We start from the raw sequence: 18,789 nt of genomic DNA, 5'->3' as shown, positions 1-18,789 counted from the left end.
GAACTTAACAAGCCATGAGATCATGGCCTGAGCCGAAGTCAGACGCTTTACCAACTGAGCCACCCAGGCGCCCCAATCCTTTATATTTTAAAATTTCTCTCTTAAACTCTTTACTTTTTAGTTTATTTTGAGGGGAATTTTGGGAAAAAAGTTTTTTGGCTTCTCCCTAATAATTCAGTCTTTAGATATGTTTAATTTGCCTTTTTTTGTTTTTGGTAGAGAGCACATGCATGAGCTGGGTGGGGAGAGGCAGAGGGAAAGAGAGAGAATCTTTTTTTTTTTTTTAATTTTTAAAAAATATGTTTATTCATTTGTTGAGAGAGAGACAGAGACAGAGAGAGAGAGTGCACGCACAAGCAGGTGAGTGGCAGAGAGAGAGAAGGAGACACAGAATCCAAACCAGGCTCCAAGCTATCAGCACAGAGCCCCATGCGGGACTTGAATCCATGAACCGTGAGATCATGACCTGAGCCAAAGTCGGATGCCCAACCAACTGAGCCATTCCGGTGCCCCAGAGAGAGAATCTTTAACCAGGCTCCATGCTTAGTGCAGAGCCCGACATGGGGCTAGATCCCACGACCCTGGGATCATGACTAGAGTTGAAATAAAGAGTTGGATACTCAAATGACTGAATCACCAGGCACCCCTACTTTGCTGTTTTTAAAGTCTTAGTTACCAAATTTTAAGTTTCTGAGAGCTCTAGGTGATTAATTTCATGGATATTGTATCCTGTTGGAACATACTATACTTAGCAACATTTCTGCTTCTGTTTGCTCTATTAATTCCTTCTTGAATTTTATTTTAGTTCTTCTCTGAATTTGGTGCCTAACATTTATGGTTTTGCTTTTCTTCACTAATTGGTGATTTTTGATTATTTACTCATCTAAATATTTGAGAATCTTTTTTCTCCCACATATGTTATAATGTGATTTTTCTGATTATGTTGGGGGGAGACGGGAGGTACTGTAGGGAAGGGTGGGCTCGGTAGCTAATCTTTTGGATTTAGGGGATTGTTTGTAGAGATCATGAGCTGTTTGGGGGCACTGCCTTACCCCTTGGGCTCCAATTCCTAGGATCTTTGATTTAACCTGAGGTGGACTCTGTGGTGGGAGGTATAGTCACCTGGTCTAGTTGTTGCACATAGTCTTCAATGAATTAATGTAGGTGACCCCTCCTCCTTCTAGGATTCTTCAGTATTTTGGTTTGTTTATGGTAGTCTGTCTGGTTTTGTTATTGTTGTAAATATATATATATGAAGGGGTTTTGGGGTGATGGTGGGGTCCAGAGCAGACGGCCAAGGAAGAATTCTTGAAGACATCTTTGGTGTAAAAAGTCATTTTATTAAAGCACAGGGACAGGACCCGTGGGCAGGAAGAGCTGTGCTGGGGTTGTGACAGGTAACTGATTATATACCCTCAGGTTGGGAGGGGATTAGGGATAGAGTAACTCTCTAAGGTATTTTGGAAGCAAGGTTTCCAGGACTTTGAGGGGCTAGCTGTGTTAGGAAAACACCATTTATTACCGTTCAGTAAAACCTGTCATGAGACCCTTCATATGTGTATCAGGGGGCCATAAGCTTGGAGTATAATTGCCAGCATATATCTTAGGGGAGTTGAGATAAAGGAAGTTTCCAAAGGAATTTTTATATGTTGAAGTAGACTTACAGATTCCTGGGGGGTCAGGATAAGCCAAGATTTCCTTTTGCCCCTAGCAGAGGTCACTCTGCCTGTTCCAAGGACTTGTCAGTGGGCTGTAGACAGTAAGGCAATTTAATTTTTCATTTGTCTTCGTTTTCCACATCATCATGGCAAACACTTAAATCCCTTTCCTTTATTCTTGGGTAGCCAGGACTGTCTGAGGAATATCACACATATCCCACCTGGGGGTGGGTGGTGCCATTAGCCTGTGTTTTGCCCTCAGCTTGTCCTGCACTCCCTCATCATATATTTTTATATATGATTTATATTTTATATATATATAAAATACATATATATATATATATATATGTATCTTTAAAAAATTTTACGAGAGTGGGGATGAGAGAATGTGAAGATATGCTTAGTCAACTATTTTTAATTAATCCTTGAGTTTGAAAAACTCTTTTTACCTAAAATGAAAATTGTGGTTAAATAAGCTTTGCTTGTGACAGGTGTTTCTTTTAGACTCCATGCTGGCATTTCCTATTTGTTTGATTTTTCCTTAAAAATTGTGGGCAATTATTACAATTTTTTTATTTTTTACTTTTATTTTTTATTATTTTTTAAAAATATTTAGTTTTGAGAGAGAGAGTGTGTGTGCAGGCGGGGGAGGAGCAGAGAGAGAAGGAGACACAGAATCCAAAGCAGGTTCCAGGCTCTGAGCTGTCCACTCAGAGCTTGACGCAGGGCTCAGACTCACGAACCGTGTGATCATGACCCAAGCAGAGGTCGGACACTTACCCAACTGAGCCACCCAGGTACCCCTGTTTATTTTTAATGTACAGAGTCTTGGAAATTTCCAGTAAATCTCTTATATCTCCATTTATTAAAAACCCTTAATTAACAGTGAAGAAAGACAATGTTTCAAATACAATAAAATTGTAGCTGACAGCTAGGCATCACTTGGGAACTTTGTAGGCGGTTAAAGAATTTAAGAAAGGAGGATAAAGGTGGTTTGGCCTGGAAAAGTTTTATAAATTTATTAGTCTAATACTGAATTAATAGAAGATAGAAATAAAAGCGTTGTGTAGAGTGTTATTATTTAGGTTAGGAAAAAAAAAGAAGGGTGTCAGCAGAGAAAACAGGAAATGCAAATAACACAAGGTCTTGAAAATCAAAAAGAGAAAAAGAGAGAGTAGTTGATAGCATTAAATTCCAGAAAGCTCCACAATAAAGAGGACTGAGAATTGTACCACAGAATGGTTATTGAGGATCATAGTTTTAATAATGTAATTATAAATAATGTAATTATAAATATTTTATAAATATAAATTATGAATTATTTATAAATATTAAAGTATTTATATTTATAAATACTTATAAATAATGTAAAATAATGTAAGAGATGTAATTAATGTAATGTCATGAGATAGGCATTAGTTTTGCATAGGACTAAGAAATGTGTAGATAACAAACAGGAATTTGTTTGCAAACCAAAGAAATTGGACAGTAGTAAGAAAAGGCAGAAACGTCAGATATTGTTTTGTATTCAAATAGATGTTTCGATGGGATGGGGGAAATAAAAGATTCCTTTACAGAGAGTCAGTATATATATTGGTTATATAAGCAACTAAAGTCTCAGAGGAGGTAGGAATGTTGAGGTCCAGAGTACAATGGTCAGAATTAGCTTGAGAAAAGTAGATCACTTGTCCTTTTTAGTTGAGAGTGAAGATTAAGAGGCCAGGTATTTAGACAGTGATGAATTAAAGGTAAAGGTACATGCTGAGTAACGGAATGTGTGTGTGTGTGTGTGTGTGTGTGTGTGTGTGTGTGTGTGTGTGTGTGTGTGTGTGTGTATTGCTTATTTTGACTAATGAACTCCGGGCTCATTTGGTTGTGGAATTAACTTGATACAAACATTGCTATTAATACGTATCCATTATTTTTGCGTAGTTCCATTTGGACTTCTTCTATGCTTTATGGGGCTTTCTTTTTTATTTTGTTTTTTTTTAACTAAGGCATTTACTTATTTATTTTTTAATATGAAATTTATTATCAAATTGGTTTCCATGCAACACCCAGTGCTCATCCCAACAGGTTCCCTCCTCAACGCCCATCACCCACTTTCCGCTCCTTCCTACCCCTCATCAACCCTCACTCAGTTTATTCTCAGTTTTTTGTTTTTTTTTTAATAAGGGATCAGTTTATGGGTAACAATATCGTTTTTTTTTGTTTTTTTTTTGTTTTTTTAATAAGGATCAGTTTAGTTTATTCTCAGTTTTTAAGAGTCTCTTATGGTTTGCCTCCCTCCCTCTATAACTTTTTTTTCCCCTTCCCCTCCCCCATGGTCTTCTGTTAAGTTTCTCAGGATCCACATAAGAGTGAAAACATATGGGATCTTTCTCTGTATAACATATTTCACTTAGCATAACACTCTCCAGTTCCATCCACGTTGCTACAAAAGGCCATAATAGCCAAACTATGGAAAGAACCTAAATGTCCATCAACTGATGAATGGATAAAGAAGTTGTGGTTTATATATACAATGGAATACTACTTGGCAATGAGAAAGAATGAAACCTGTCCTTTTATGGTGCTTTCTTTAGTTGCACTAAACCATCTCGGTTTTCTTCCCTTTCAAACTGTGGTATTCTTATTTCTCATCTTTCCTTTCCTGTTCTTCTAATCTGGCTTTTCACACCTTGTATTCTTTTGCTTATTTTAGAAGAGATGACTAAGCTTAAAAATAACAAAGAAGTAGAACTTGAAGAATTGAAGAAAATCTTGGTAAGTATATAGTTTCTCTTATTAATACAGAGCAGTTATTTTTCAAAATAATATGAATCTGTTGACCTAGTCTCATACACTATAGATATTTTATATTAGTGTTTTCAGCTAAATATAAAAAAATACACTTGTGTTTTAGTAAAACCACATTCTTATCTGTACCAAGTTTTATACATCTGTCTTGGCAAAAGTGTTTATGTTATTTGAACATGTGTTGACAGTACCTTTAAGTAAGAGCAATGCATATGATATAGCTGGTTGTAAATTTGGTATGCCTTTGATCCCTTTGAACCACAAAGCTACACTTTTAAGGAAGATATGTATGTTATATATTCAGTAGCTATGTTAAGTGTTCAGATAAAATCACGTTTAATGGATTTGTTAGGGTAGGCTTCATTATGTTTTAATTGATTATAATGTGTGGAGCATGGGTGGCAAACTTTTATTTAAAGAACTGGATAGTAAATATTTTAGGCTTTATGAGCTATATACAGAATGTTAATTCTCCTCTCCTCCTATTTCCACACCCCCTTCTCCTCCTCCTCTCTTTTATTTTTAAATAAAATGTAAAAATTATTCTTAGGTCAAGGGCCTACATAAAGAGATTGTGGGCTGATTTTATCTAGCAGGCTACAGTTTGCCAACCCTTGCTATATAGTATTGTTTATGATTATAGATATTTGATGGTGGGTTTAACCTATTGTGTCTCTACCTGACTTTGCAACTCCTGATTCTTCCATCTCTTGGGAAGCATTATTTCCAAATGCTTATCTTTTCTCCACTGAATTGCTTTAACTCAAACTCTTGTGAATAGTAATGTTTACATTGCTTTCAGATTTGATAATGCAGACTCATACTTTAAGTTTCAGCTTGAATATCAGTTGTTTAGGAAACCTCTCTTTAATACTCTTATCTAGTTTAGGTCTCTGTATGGCTTGTTCCCATAGCCACCCTGTACATTTCCTGTGTAGCATTTATCACAAATAGAATTATTTTTGGTAAAATTATTTAAAGCTTTATTCACCCTTTTGATTCCCCCTTACTTAGCACAGTAGGTGGTATACAGTAGGTCTTCAGTTAATAAATAGTGGAATGAATGTATGCTCCCATAAGGGCTAAGGGCTAAGAATCCATGCCCTGTTTTCCTTATAAACCTAGTACTTAGTACAATGACTGACACTTTATGAATATTTGTTGAATGAATGAATACTAAAGCATTATTTTTAGTGTAAAGATTCACTCCTATGCAGACAAGAACTGGTTTAAGGTTTTGTTATATTTGGACAGCAATAGAACACAATTAATATCTTGGTCCTTAAAATTATGTTTTGGTTGGTAATCTAGCTCTTTGCTTCTTAACTGTATGACTAAGAGCAATTTAACTAAACTCTTGATGCCTCAGATCTCCATCTCTGAAATGCACATAGCTAATGGGGTAGTTGTAAGGGATAAATAAAATAATACATTTGCCCTTTTAACAAACATTTGTTGAGTTTCTATTATGCTATACTCTGGAGGTACAGCTGGGAGCAAATGGATGCATATGCAGCTTTCATGGATCTACAGTCATGAAATAATCACATTTAAATATAAGCAGTCATTCAAAGGTAATATTACAATGGTGACAAAGGCAATAAAGGATTAATTTTCAGTGCTATGAGGCCTATAATTAAGGAATTTGAACTAGTTGGGTCAGGAAAGTCTTTTTTTAAAAAAATAAATATTGAACTGAAATTCAGAGAAGGAAGGGAAGAGCTTATCAGGTAGAGGAAATATTATGTGCAAAGTTTCTTTAATAGGAAGGAGTATGGTGAGTACAACCTCGAGTGAAAAGAAGAGAATGGTACAAAATGAGGCCAGAAAGTTAGGTAGTAGGAGCTTGGCAGTTCATGGCCTTTTAAATCTTATCAGGATAATTTTGTATTATCCCAAGAGGTATGGTAAACTCTAAGGAATTTCAGTAGGGAGTGACTTGGTTTGCATTTTGAAAAGCTCATTTGGCTTGCAGAATTGAGAACAGATTAAGATAGAACAGTTAATTAGACAGACAATCACAGTAGCTAGAGGAGAGATGATTGTAGCTTAGGCTGGGAAGTAGTGGTGAGAAAAAGTGGATGGTTTTGAGAGATATTTAAGATTTAAATACTTAGGTTGATCCAGGATGATATTAGCATTTGTTGAAAAGATTCTTTTTCCCCCTTGAATTGCTTTTGCACTTTTATAAAAAATCAATTGGCCATATTTGTGTGGATCTGTTTCTGGACTATTTCTGTTTTCTTGATCTATTTGTTATCAATTCACTGACATAGTAGTGTTTTGATTACTGTAGCTTAATAGTCTTAGATTTGGGTAGTGTGGTTCCTCTGGCTTTAATATTCTTTTTCAAAATTGTTTTAGCTATCCTAGTTCCTTTATCATCTAGATTTTCAGCTTGTCTATTATCTAAGGAAATCCTACCAGAATTATGATTGTAATTGTGATTGTAATTGTAATTGTGATTATGATTGTAATTGTGTGAAATCAAGTTAGGTTGAATTGCTGTTATTACTTATGTTGGGTCTTCTAATATATGAACATGGTATCTGTCCATTTGTATAGATCTTCCTTCATTCTTTAGCATTTTTTAGTTTTCAACATACAGATCTGTACATGTTGTATTTATACCTAAATATTTCCTTTCTGGAAAGTGTTTTAAGTAGTATTTAAAAGTACTTTTTGACCTCTCTGACCTCAGCCGTAGCAGTCTCTTACTCGGCACATCCCCAAAGGCAAGGGAATTAAAAGCAAAAGTGAATTACTGGGACCTTATGAAGATAAAAAGCTTCTGCACAGCAAAGGAAACAACCAACAAAACTAAAAGGCAACCAACGGAATGGGAAAAGATATTTGCAAATGACACATCGGACAAAGGGCTAGTATCCAAAATCTATAAAGAGCTCACCAAACTCCACACCCGAAAAACAAATAACCCAGTGAAGAAATGGGCAGAAAACATGAATAGACACTTCTCTAAAGAAGACATCCAGATGGCCAACAGGCACATGAAAAGATGTTCAACGTCGCCTCTTATCAGGGAAATACAAATCAAAACCACACTCAGATACCACCTCACGCCAGTCAGAGTGGCCAAAATGAAGAAATCAGGAGACTATAGATGCTGGAGAGGATGTGGAGAAACAGGAACCCTCTTGCACTGTTGGTGGGAATGCAAATTGGTGCAGCCGCTCTGGAAAGCAGTGTGGAGGTTCCTCAGAAAATTAAAAATAGACCTACCCTATGACCCAGCAATAGCACTGCTAGGAATTTATCCAGGGGATACAGGAGTACTGATGCATAGGGGCACTTGTACCCCAATGTTTATAGCAGCACTCTCAACAATAGCCAAATTATGGAAAGAGCCTAAATGTCCATCAACTGATGAATGGAGAAAGAAATTGTGGTTTATATACACAATGGAATACTACGTGGCAATGAGAAAAAATGAAATATGGCCTTTTGTAGCAACATGGATGGAACTGGAGAGTGTGATGCTAAGTGAAATAAGCCATACAGAGAAAGACAGATACCATATGGTTTCACTCTTATGTGGATCCTGAGAAACGTAACAGAAACCCATGGGGGAGGGGAAGGAAAAAAAAAAAAAAAAAAAAAAAAAGGTTAGAGTGGGAGAGAGCCAAAGCATAAGAGACTTAAAAACTGAGAACAAACTGAGGGTTGATGGGGGGTGGGAGGGAGGGCAGGGTGGGTGATGGGTATTGAGGAGGGCACCTTTTGGGATGAGCACTGGGTGTTGTATGGAAACCAATTTGACAGTAAATTTCATATATTAAAAAATAAATAAATAAATAAATAAATAAAAGGTGTCAAAACCTTAACTATAAAAAAAATAAATAAATAAATAAAAGTACTTTTCCCAAAAAACCTGTATTTTTCCAGTTGTACATTACTAGCAGGTGGGGATACAATTGCTTTATGCATTGGCCTCGTATCCTACAGTCTTGCCAAAATCATTTATTTTTTATTTTTTTAATGTTTGTTTATTTTGAGAGAGAGGGAGGGAGCAGATAGGGAGAGATGCTGTCAGTGCTGAGCCCGATGTGGGGCTCGATCTCATGGCTGGTGAGGTCATGACCTGAGCGGAAACCCAGAGTCAGATGTTTTAATCCACTGAGCCACCCAGGTACCCCTTTTCAAAATGACTTACTAGTTCTTGGAGTTTTTTGCACATTCCTTATAATTTTCTATGTAGACAGTTATTTTGTCTGCAAATAAGGACAGTTGTAGTTCTTTTTTTCTTGTCTAACTGCACTGGCTCAGACTTCCCAGTATGATGTTGAAAAGGAGTGGTGACCATGTACATCTTTGATGTGATCTTAAAGGAAAATATTCAGTGTTTTACCATTAAATATGATGTTTAATTCTAGTTTGTTTTTTTTTTTTTTTTTTTTGGTGGAAGTGCCCTTCTGTTCCTAGTTTAAGCTTTTTTTCTTATGAATCTGTGTTGAATTTTGTCAAGTGCTTTTTCTGTGTTTACTGATATGATCATGTTGTTTTTCTTATTTAGAATATTAATATTCTAATCAATGTCATACATTGATTTTCAAATATTGAACCAGGCTTGCATTTCTGGGATAAATCCCAGTTGGTGTGGTATATTATTCTTTTTCTAAATTGTTGAATTTATGAATATTTTGTTGAGGATTTTTGGTTTTGTGTTCTTGGGAAGTCTATAGTTTTCTTCAATGGTCTTTATCTGGTTTTGGAATCAGGCTAATACTGGCCTCATAAAATGAGTTGGGAAGCATTTCTTTCTGTTTTCTGGAAGAGATTGTATACAACTAGTGTTATTTCTTCCTTAAACATTTGGTAGAATTCTCTGGTGAAATCATCTGGACTTAGAGATTCTTTTTTGGCAAGATTTTAAAGTATGAATCTAATGTTTTTCATTATTACAGAACTGTTAAGGTGACCTGTTTTATCTTAGGTGATTTGGTAGTTTGTGGTTTTTAAGGAATTAGTCCATTTCATTGAAGTTGTCAACTTTCTGTGCATAGAGTTGTTCGTAGCATTCTGTTATTTTTTTAATATCTATGGAGTCTATAGTCTATACTCTTTGATTACTAATATTGGTGATTGGTGTCTTCTGTCTTGTCAGTCTTGATAGAAGTTTATTGATTTTACTGACCTTTTCAAAATAACCAGCTTTGTGTTTTGTTGATTTTTCTCTACTGTTTTTCCATTTTCAGTTTCATCAGTTTTGGCTCTTATCTTTACTATTTCCTTTCTTCTACTTGCTTGGGTTTATTTTGTTCTTTTTCTAGGTTCTTAAGATGAAAACCTAGATTGTTTTGAGACTTTTCTTTTCCATTTAAACATTTAATGCTATAAATTTAATCACTTCCTTAACTGCATCCCACAAATTTTGATATCTTATATTTTCATTTTTATTTAGGTTAAAATATTTTCTAATTTCTCGATTTCCTCTTTGACCCTGGGGTTATTTAGAAGTCTGTTATTTAATTTCCATGTATTTGGAGATTTTCCTCTTTTACTTATTTCTAGTTTAATTCCATTATGGTTCAAGAATATACTTTATTATTTAAATTTATAAAGGTTATAATCTATCTTAGTAAATGTTCCATGTGTACTTGAAAAGAATGTGTATTCTGCTGTTGTTAGGTTCTATATGTGTTCTTTAAATGTTAGATTCATTTGATTGATGGTGTTGTGAAAATCTTCCGTGTTGTCGATTTTTTTTTTTTTGTCCTGTTCTATTACTGAGGGGTGTTAACATCTCCTATTTTGATTTATTAATTGTCTATTTCTCTATAATTATGTCAATGTTTGCTTCACGTACTTTAAATTTCTGTTATAAGTCTCACATTCATATAGAACTATTCTGTCTTCCTGACAAATTGATCTTTGATCATTATTAATATCTCTCTTTATCTCTGACAGTATCTTTTTGTCTTGAAGAATGTTTATGGTTTGCAAGGTATATCTTTCAAACTGGATTAGTCTTTTATTTGTAAACACTTGTGTATATGTATATATGTAGTCTGTATATAATTGGGTCTTCCTATGCAATAGTGCATAGGAGTTAGCTTTCTAAATCACAGATGCGATCATGTTATAGCTGTATCAAAATTTTAAATAGCTCCACATTGCCTATAAAATTGAGACTCTACAAACACAATTTAGTAGTTTTTATTATTAATATAGGGCCTTTATTGTCAAGCCTTTAATAAACCGTTGTGATCTCATGCTTAAGTAAACAACATGAAAATTGACTTAAATCTATGTTGGATAACAGGAGGAGTTGATAGTAATTAAGCACCTGTAAGTAAAGAGTTAATGGTTGTTTTATACTTAGTTTTGCTCACTTTCTAGAGCTATGCCATCCAGTATGGTAACTAGAGGCCAAATGTGGCACTTAAATTTAAATTAATTAAAATAGACCAAATTAAAAAAAAAAGTCAGTTTCTCAGCTCCAGTAGCCACATTTGAAGTGATCAGTAGCTACCGCATGTTCCTGTTATTGCAGAAAGTTCTATTGTATAGGACCCATCTAAAGCAAAGATTGACAGAATTTTTCTTTAAAGGGCCAGTAGCAAATTTTTAGGCTTTGTGGGCCATGTGGTTGGTCTCTCTTGCATCTATACAGCTTCATTGTTACAAGGCAAAATGGGAATATACAATATATAAATATGTTGGCTGTATTACAGTAAAGCTTTATTAAAAACAAGTAGGGACTGGATTTGGCCTGTGGGCTGTAGTTTGTTGATCCTTGATTGTCTAGAACATTGAATTTAATTCTTTTTTTTTTTCAATATATGAAATTTATTGTCAAATTGGTTTCCATACAACACCCAGTGCTCATCCCAAAAGATGCCCTCTTCAATACCCATCACCCACCCTCCTTTCCCTCCCACCCCTCATCAACCCTCAGTTTATTCTCAGTTTTTGAGAGTCTCTTATGCTTTGGCTGTCTCCCACTGTAGCCTCTTTTTTTTTTTTCTTCCTCTCCCCCATGGGTTTCTGTTAAGTTTCTCAGGATCCACATGAGAGTGAAAACATATGGTATCTGTCTTTCTCTGTATGGCTTACTTCACTTAGCATAACACTCTCCAGTTCCATCCACGTTGCTACAAAGGGCCATATTTCAACATTGAATTTAATTCTTGATACCTTATTTAAAATTGTATATTGACAAAGGAATCCTCGGGGAATGAAGTAATTTAAAACCATTTCATAGGAAGAATGATAATAAGAATTAGAGATTTTAGAATGGTTAAGAGAAAAAGAAAAGTTAGGGAGTGTTGATAATTCTCTTCAAATATTTGTCAGCTATCATGTAAAAAAGGAATTAGACTTCTATGCGACTAAGAAAGGCAGAACAATGACAATTGCATGGAAGTTATAGGGAAGCACGTTTTAGTGCAATATAAAGACAAACAGGATTGGTAGGATAGTGAGTGACTAATAAAAGCTAATAAATTAGAGTGAATTATGCATAAGATAAGGTTTGAATTCAATGACCTGTCTGATTTTTTTTTAAATAAAAAATTTTAGGGCTCTGTTTATTCAATCCTTTGTTATCGTATTTAGTTTTGGAATTAACTTATTAATTACTTGTTTTCTCTTTTTAAAAAATTTTAGCCAAAGAGAAACTCATAAGTCTCTTCACTCTAGTTAGGTAGTTTGATCATTTTGCATACGTGTGTGCTTTGGTTGTCATGATTTATGGTGTTCTTAAATAGGTAGAAAACCAAAAGCTTTTAGATGAAAAGAAACAATTTGAGAAGATTGCTGAAGAATTAAAAGGAACACAACAAGAACTGACTGGTCTTCTCCACACCAGAGAGGTTTGTTTAGAAAAGATACATTTTGTCCTGCAACATTTTGTTAGTAGAGTACAGATTTACAGAATAGATTATGGTATAGCTATTAGCTTTGTGAAAGATTTCTTCACAAAATTCCTTTCAAAGGAAGTGTTCCTGCTACATTTAATGTACTAATGATTTATGTGATACACATCTAGAAAATCTTCATATTCTAATGTGGGAGAGAGAGGTCAGCATTTAAGATATCAGGAGTATGCATGATGCTATGGTTTATAACAATCACATTTTTGATGTCTTCAGTATTCTTAATTTAAACATTTAAAATTTAACTTTTGTTAAGTTCTTAGTTTACAATAATTTTTATAGTGCTTACGTTATAATTTTGGAATATGTTTTTTATTTTATAAAGGTATTTTTTCAATACATAACAGTATTACGTTGTAACTATACAATAGTTTAAAATAGTAAGAACAGCTTAGTTTTTAAGATACTGCCTGACTTCATTAATTATTATATTTTTTCTTGATAATATAACATTTTAATGGAGATTAATTACCTGGTTGAGTAAAACTGATGAAAATATTTTATAATTTGTAAATATAATTTTACTGGTTGAGCTTTAGAATATCAAGATGGAATTTACTTGTATTACATTTGTCATTATTCATTATTCTAAAATTATAATGTTTTTGGCATTAAGTCTATTAAATTTTAAAATGTGACATTTTCTTACCAAATTTTTGCCTAATATATGAGTTGATTACAGACTGACCATACTTTTAAAATAAGAATATTGTAAAAATGTTTGCTGTGATTATACACATTTATTTTCCAGAGAAAAGTGCATGATTTGGAAGTACAGTTAACTGCCATTGTGACAAGTGAGCAACATTATTCCAAACAGGTTAAAGAGCTGAAAACTGAACTTGAAAATGAGAAGTAAGTTTTCTATCTTATAAATAGCTTATACATTTCATTTTTAAGCTTTCTGGTAGTTAATAAATTAGTAAATTATATTCAATATTTATTTGAATGGGGTTAAAGTTGTATTTTATTCCTAATTAGAGATCAAAATAATTTATTAATTTTACTGCTGATGAAATTAACAATGGTGTGTGTGTGTATATATATATGTGTATGTATATACATATACACATATACATATATACACACACACATATACACACACCATTGTTAATATATATATACAAATACATATACATATATACATATACATATATACATACACATATATATATAATTGACATAAAAAGAGTATATCACAAAGTTGAGAACTTCTTTAGAATATCAATATATTGGGGCGCCTGGGTGGCGCAGTCGGTTAAGCGTCCGACTTCAGCCAGGTCACGATCTCGCGGTCCGTGAGTTCGAGCCCCGCGTCAGGCTCTGGGCTGATGGCTCGGAGCCTGGAGCCTGTTTCCGATTCTGTGTCTCCCTCTCTCTCTGCCCCTCCCCCGTTCATGCTCTGTCTCTCTCTGTCCCAAAAATAAATTAAAAAAAAAAAAATCAATATATTACTTTTCTTGGCGATACTTAGTTCCTCATAAAAATAATTATTTGCAATTCTACCCATTTATTTTGGTTGCTTGTTAAATTATTTCATAGATTTGTTTTGGTGAAGTGACAAAATACATACAGGTCATTGAATTCTGGGTAAAACTTATTAACCAAAATTCCTTTTAGTAAATGGACTGGTTATTTATACATTAGTTTAGTGTTTCCTATTTCAACCTTTCAAAGCTATGTTTGCTTTTTCAACCTTTCATTTTTTAATCTACTCTTAGATGAATTTCCAGTATTGGTTAAGTAGGAGAAGATAATAGGTGCTTGCTACTGAAATCATTCCATAGAACCGCACAGTTCCCCCTTCTTTGATTTAAAATTGATCCTGACTGCACTAATAGCAGTAGTAATCTCTCTTCCAGTGTAGAGTATTTGAGATCTTGTAAGAGCAGTTTAAGTGTTGTACACAAAAATTAAATCTTGTTTTACTTATTTTAATGAAAATATTTTGTTAAAAATAGCTCATGCCTCATGTGCTACTATAATCAAATCACCAGAAGTTTGGAATAGTTTTGAGACTGTCTACTAGAGAAAATTATATGAGAAAGTAAGACACCCTTCAAAATTTGTGGAAAAGTATGGGGAGATGAGGTGTAGGGAATATGCAAGGAAATCTGTGGCATCTTAACTTAGTGTTGAAAATTTCAAACGTGTAGAGGGAATAATGTAATGAAGCAGCACATAGCTATCATTGCACTTCAGAAATTATTAATTAATGGCCAATCTTATTTATATTCCCAGCCCTTTCTCCCTTTCCCCTAAGATTATCTTGAATTAAATTCTACATCATATAATTTAATAGGTAAATGTTTAGGTCTGACATGTTTTTAAAAAACAGGCTTAAGACTACTGAACTAAATGCAAGCTGCAACAGACTTTCACTGGAGAACAAAAAATTAGCACAAGAAACAAGTGAAATGGCCCTAGAACTCAAGAAACAGCAAGAAGATACTGATGTGAGTTGTAAAAGAAAGTACCAGTGACTTAGTTTTCTAACCTGTAAAAATAGGGGGTTTGAATAGATGACTTTCCAAGATTCTTTACCCTTTACAAATCTGATTATCTTAGAACTGATCCTCTGTTTCAGAAGAAAAATGTGCATATTGATTTAGATGGTGATAATGGGCAACAGACTATAGAACTACCCATTGATAAAGTTAATGTAATTTTAAGCGTTAGGATTTTTATGAATATTTATTCAAGTATTTATCGGGTAAATCATATGACAGTGTGGAGGATACAACGATGAATACAATACCTTCTTTCCTCATTAAGATCTTATGACTCAAGAGAAGAACTAAATGCTCAAATAACTTAAAATAGTATGTTATATGTGTTGTTTTGGGGACAAAGTGTTATCTTCTTCCTTGGAGGAAGAGAAGGCTTCAGAGAGAATATAGCATTGATTTTGGTCTTAAAAGATGACTGATTATAAGTTCAGTAGGTAATAGTGAATGGAAAAGCATTCCTTGAAATCACAACAATATGAACAAGGATAGAAGGCCTTAAAGTGTCACTGGGAGACAATAAGTAAGACTTGCTTTTTAGCTGTTGTATATAAATTACTAGGGGAATAATTAAAATAAGGCTGGAAAAATAGTATGTAACTATGCAAGTTAAATAGCTCACTGTCTTGTTTTATATATAACTAACTGAATTTTATGGTGACAGATAAAGGTTTTAAATATTAGTTTCAATTTTATTTTTGTTGAAACAGAATGATTAACATAAACATTTATTATTTCTTTAGAATAGCAAAAAGAAAGAAGAACGGATGTTGAAACAAATAGAAAATATGGAAAAAACTGAAACACAATTAAGGCAAGACTAATGAGTTGGCTTTTTTTTGTCTGGCAAAAGATTTTAGTATGTTTCTATTTGTTATGGTTAATTTAAATTACACTTAATGTTGGATATGGTATAAAGTAAAAAATTAGAATGATTGCTTTGGAGTTCTGCTTAAAAATAAAATCATAACAATGTCTTTTGTTCTATTGTTGAAATAGGTTAGACAGGAATTTTAAAGCATCACGAAGAAAGTAATTATATGCAAGAAAATTTAGAAGCGAAATTTAAAAAAATTAATGTTATTTTAAAACGTTGTCCATGTTTCTAGGTGTTTTCACAATCGTCTATTTTTAATGCCTGTAAACCAGTCAAGTGGATATAACAATTTATTTTAATCCTTGTTGGTTTTAGAGATGACATTTTCCAGTTTTCCACTATCATAAATAGTATTGTAGTAAACATCTTGGAGCATACAGATTTTTTCCCTTATTTTGAATTTGATAGGATACATTTCAAGGAGAATTTACTGAGTCATAGGAATAATTATTTCAATAACTGTTGATAGTCAAATGGTTTCTAATAGGTTATACTAGTTGTAAACCATGCAGTACAATCACTATTGTATGAAAATGCTGGCTCCAAATATCTTTTAATTTGTTTTGGGTATTATTATTAATTTATTTGATAATATAATAGATAAAAAGAACTCATTGCTATTAGGACTTGTAATTTTCTTTTTTGGGGGGTAAGTTTTGGAATTTTTTGTGTTTGCTTGCTAGAATTTCTTATTTCTAAAATTGCTTATATCTGTTGCCTGTTAATACTTTTGAGGTCTTGTTTACTTACTGATTTACTTAAGCTTTAAATAATATATTTACATATATTTACAATATATTACAGTACATATTTCCCCCAACTTGTTGTTTTCCTTGCATTTTGGGTAATTTTTTGTTGTGCGTAAATTTTTTTAATTTGAATTAAATCTAGTTGTCTCTTTTTGGTAATTTTTCCATTGCTTTTCTACTTAGAAATGTTTTGCCTGCTTAAAATCACATATTAATCTTTTCTTTAGTTCTTTTTCAAATTGATATATTGATACTTAGTTTTCTTTCTCTTTTTCAAATCATAAAAACATTTGAAGATAGCAGTTTACTTCTTAACACAGCTATGGATCTATGACTTAGGTTTTGATATATAGTGTTTTTAATGTTTATTTTCTAAACAACCTGTTCCTGTATTTTAAGTTTCCTTTTAATCCATTAGTTAATTTAGATGGTTTCTAAATACTTGGGGGTCCTTGTCTGTACTTATATTTTGAAGTATTAAGCTTTGGCTTCTCATTTTGGTTAATATATAGGATTGAGGATTATATGAGGTAATGTGAATAAAGTACTACATATAGTGTCTGGCCACAAGACCGTCGCCATTTTCTAGGTTTGGAAAGTCATCTTTTATTACACTTCTAATGATTGCTTTTGTTGTTGTTGCTCAGTTTTCTCCTTCAGAGAAAGTAGCTGTTATTTCTAGATTGAATCTCTGTGATTAAAGCACTGTACATTTTGGAGATAAAAAATGAAGACCTATTTTAGGGAAAGGCTACCTTTTATTTAGGAGAATTAAAATTACTTAGAAAATATCTTTTTGTACATCTACCTACTCTATGGACATAAATAACTCTGAATATATATGTATATATACACTCTGAAGAGTTATATATAATAACTGTATATGTTATATAATATATATTGTATATATATATTATGTAATTATATATACAATATATATTACATATATCACAACTCTATATACTATATATATATACACTCATATATAGAAGTAAGAATATGCCAATTAAAAATTTTATACTCAGTTAAAGAGTAAATAGCCTGAATTCAGTTTTTACAAGGCCAATTATTTCATATGATTGAATAATATTTATATATTTCTATAAATAGAAATAGCTTCAAGAAGGGGTGCCCGGATGGCCAGTCGGTTGAGCATCGGACTCTTGATTTCAGCTCAGGTCATGATCCCAAGGTCGTGGGATCAAACCCCTCATCAGGCTCCACACTGAGCATGGAGCCTGCTTGGGATTCTCTCTCTCCCTCTCCCTGTCCCTCTCCCTCTGTCCCTCTCTCCTGCTCATGTGCTCTCTGTAAAATAAAATTTAAGGGGCGCCTGGGTGGCTCAGTCGGTTGAGCGGCCGACCTTGGCTCAGGTCACAATCTCGCGGTCTGTGAGTTTGAGCCCCACATCGGGCTCTGTGCTGACAGCTCGGAGCCTGTTTCGGATTCTGTGTCTCCCTCTCTCTGACCCTCCCCCATTCATGCTCTGTCTCTCTCTGTCTCAAAAATAAATAAACGTTAAAAAAGAAATTTTTTAAAAAAACAAAATAAAATTAAAAAAAAAGAAAAAAATAAATAGCTTCAAGGATTCAAGACAAAAGACCATTGCTTTCATGTGCAACAAATTTTTAATTTACAAAATTTTGAAAGGATAATACATGCATATGGTACAAAATTCAAAGTGACAAAGGGGGGCACATAAGGAAAGAAAACTGTCTTTCCTTTGTCTTTCTGCTATCTAGTTTCCCTCCCCAGAGGTATCACTGTTTCTTATGTGTGTTTCCAGAGATACTCTCTCTCTCTATGTAAGGATATTTGTCTATGCAAATATCTCAGTCATGTAGTAGTTCATTAAAAATCACTTGTATTTATGTCCCTAATTTATTTGTATAAAATAATAACTATGTCTTGACTATGATGACTAATTTAAGACTAAGGAAGAGTAAAGTGAAGTCTTGATTTAAATCAGAAGTACTTCTTTCTAGAGGTTTTTTTAATGGAAAAAGGATCTACGTAGTTTCAAGTTAAATGTATAAATTCATTTAAATGTAGGAGAGGAGGTATATATGTTGACATTAATGCATGAATAATTACCAAACAAAATGAAAATCTAAACCAACAAAAAAATATAGTCAAGCATTTTAGAAATCCCAGAAAATGAATAGAACAAAAAATATAAAGTTTATTACTATATCACTCTTCCATTTCCTTTAAGGAATGAACTGGAATCTGTGCGAGAAGAACTAAAGCAGAAAGGAGATGAAGTTAAATGTAAATTGGACAAGAGCGAAGAAAATGTATGTT

General features: G+C 33.4%; 1 protein-coding gene across 3 annotated transcripts in view; it reads left to right on the top strand.

Moving 5' to 3' along the window:
- The window catches only part of SYCP1 (synaptonemal complex protein 1), a 124,823-nt gene that overhangs the window by 42,135 nt on the left and 63,899 nt on the right, over positions 1–18,789 (top strand). For all 3 annotated transcript variants that reach the window (XM_019457936.2, XM_053890884.1, XM_053890882.1), the window contains 6 exons: positions 4,363–4,424; positions 12,185–12,289; positions 13,104–13,207; positions 14,691–14,808; positions 15,603–15,673; positions 18,701–18,782. In XM_019457936.2, coding sequence (XP_019313481.2) covers positions 4,363–4,424; positions 12,185–12,289; positions 13,104–13,207; positions 14,691–14,808; positions 15,603–15,673; positions 18,701–18,782 — 542 coding nt within the window. The remainder of the gene's footprint in view (positions 1–4,362; positions 4,425–12,184; positions 12,290–13,103; positions 13,208–14,690; positions 14,809–15,602; positions 15,674–18,700; positions 18,783–18,789) is intronic.

Source organism: Panthera pardus, unplaced genomic scaffold, assembly GCF_024362965.1.
Source record: "Panthera pardus isolate Hobbes unplaced genomic scaffold, ASM2436296v1 HiC_scaffold_11, whole genome shotgun sequence".
Lineage (NCBI taxonomy): Eukaryota > Metazoa > Chordata > Mammalia > Carnivora > Felidae > Panthera > Panthera pardus.
Note: the sequence above shows the minus strand (reverse complement) of the source record. Positions and strands in the feature narration are given on the sequence as shown.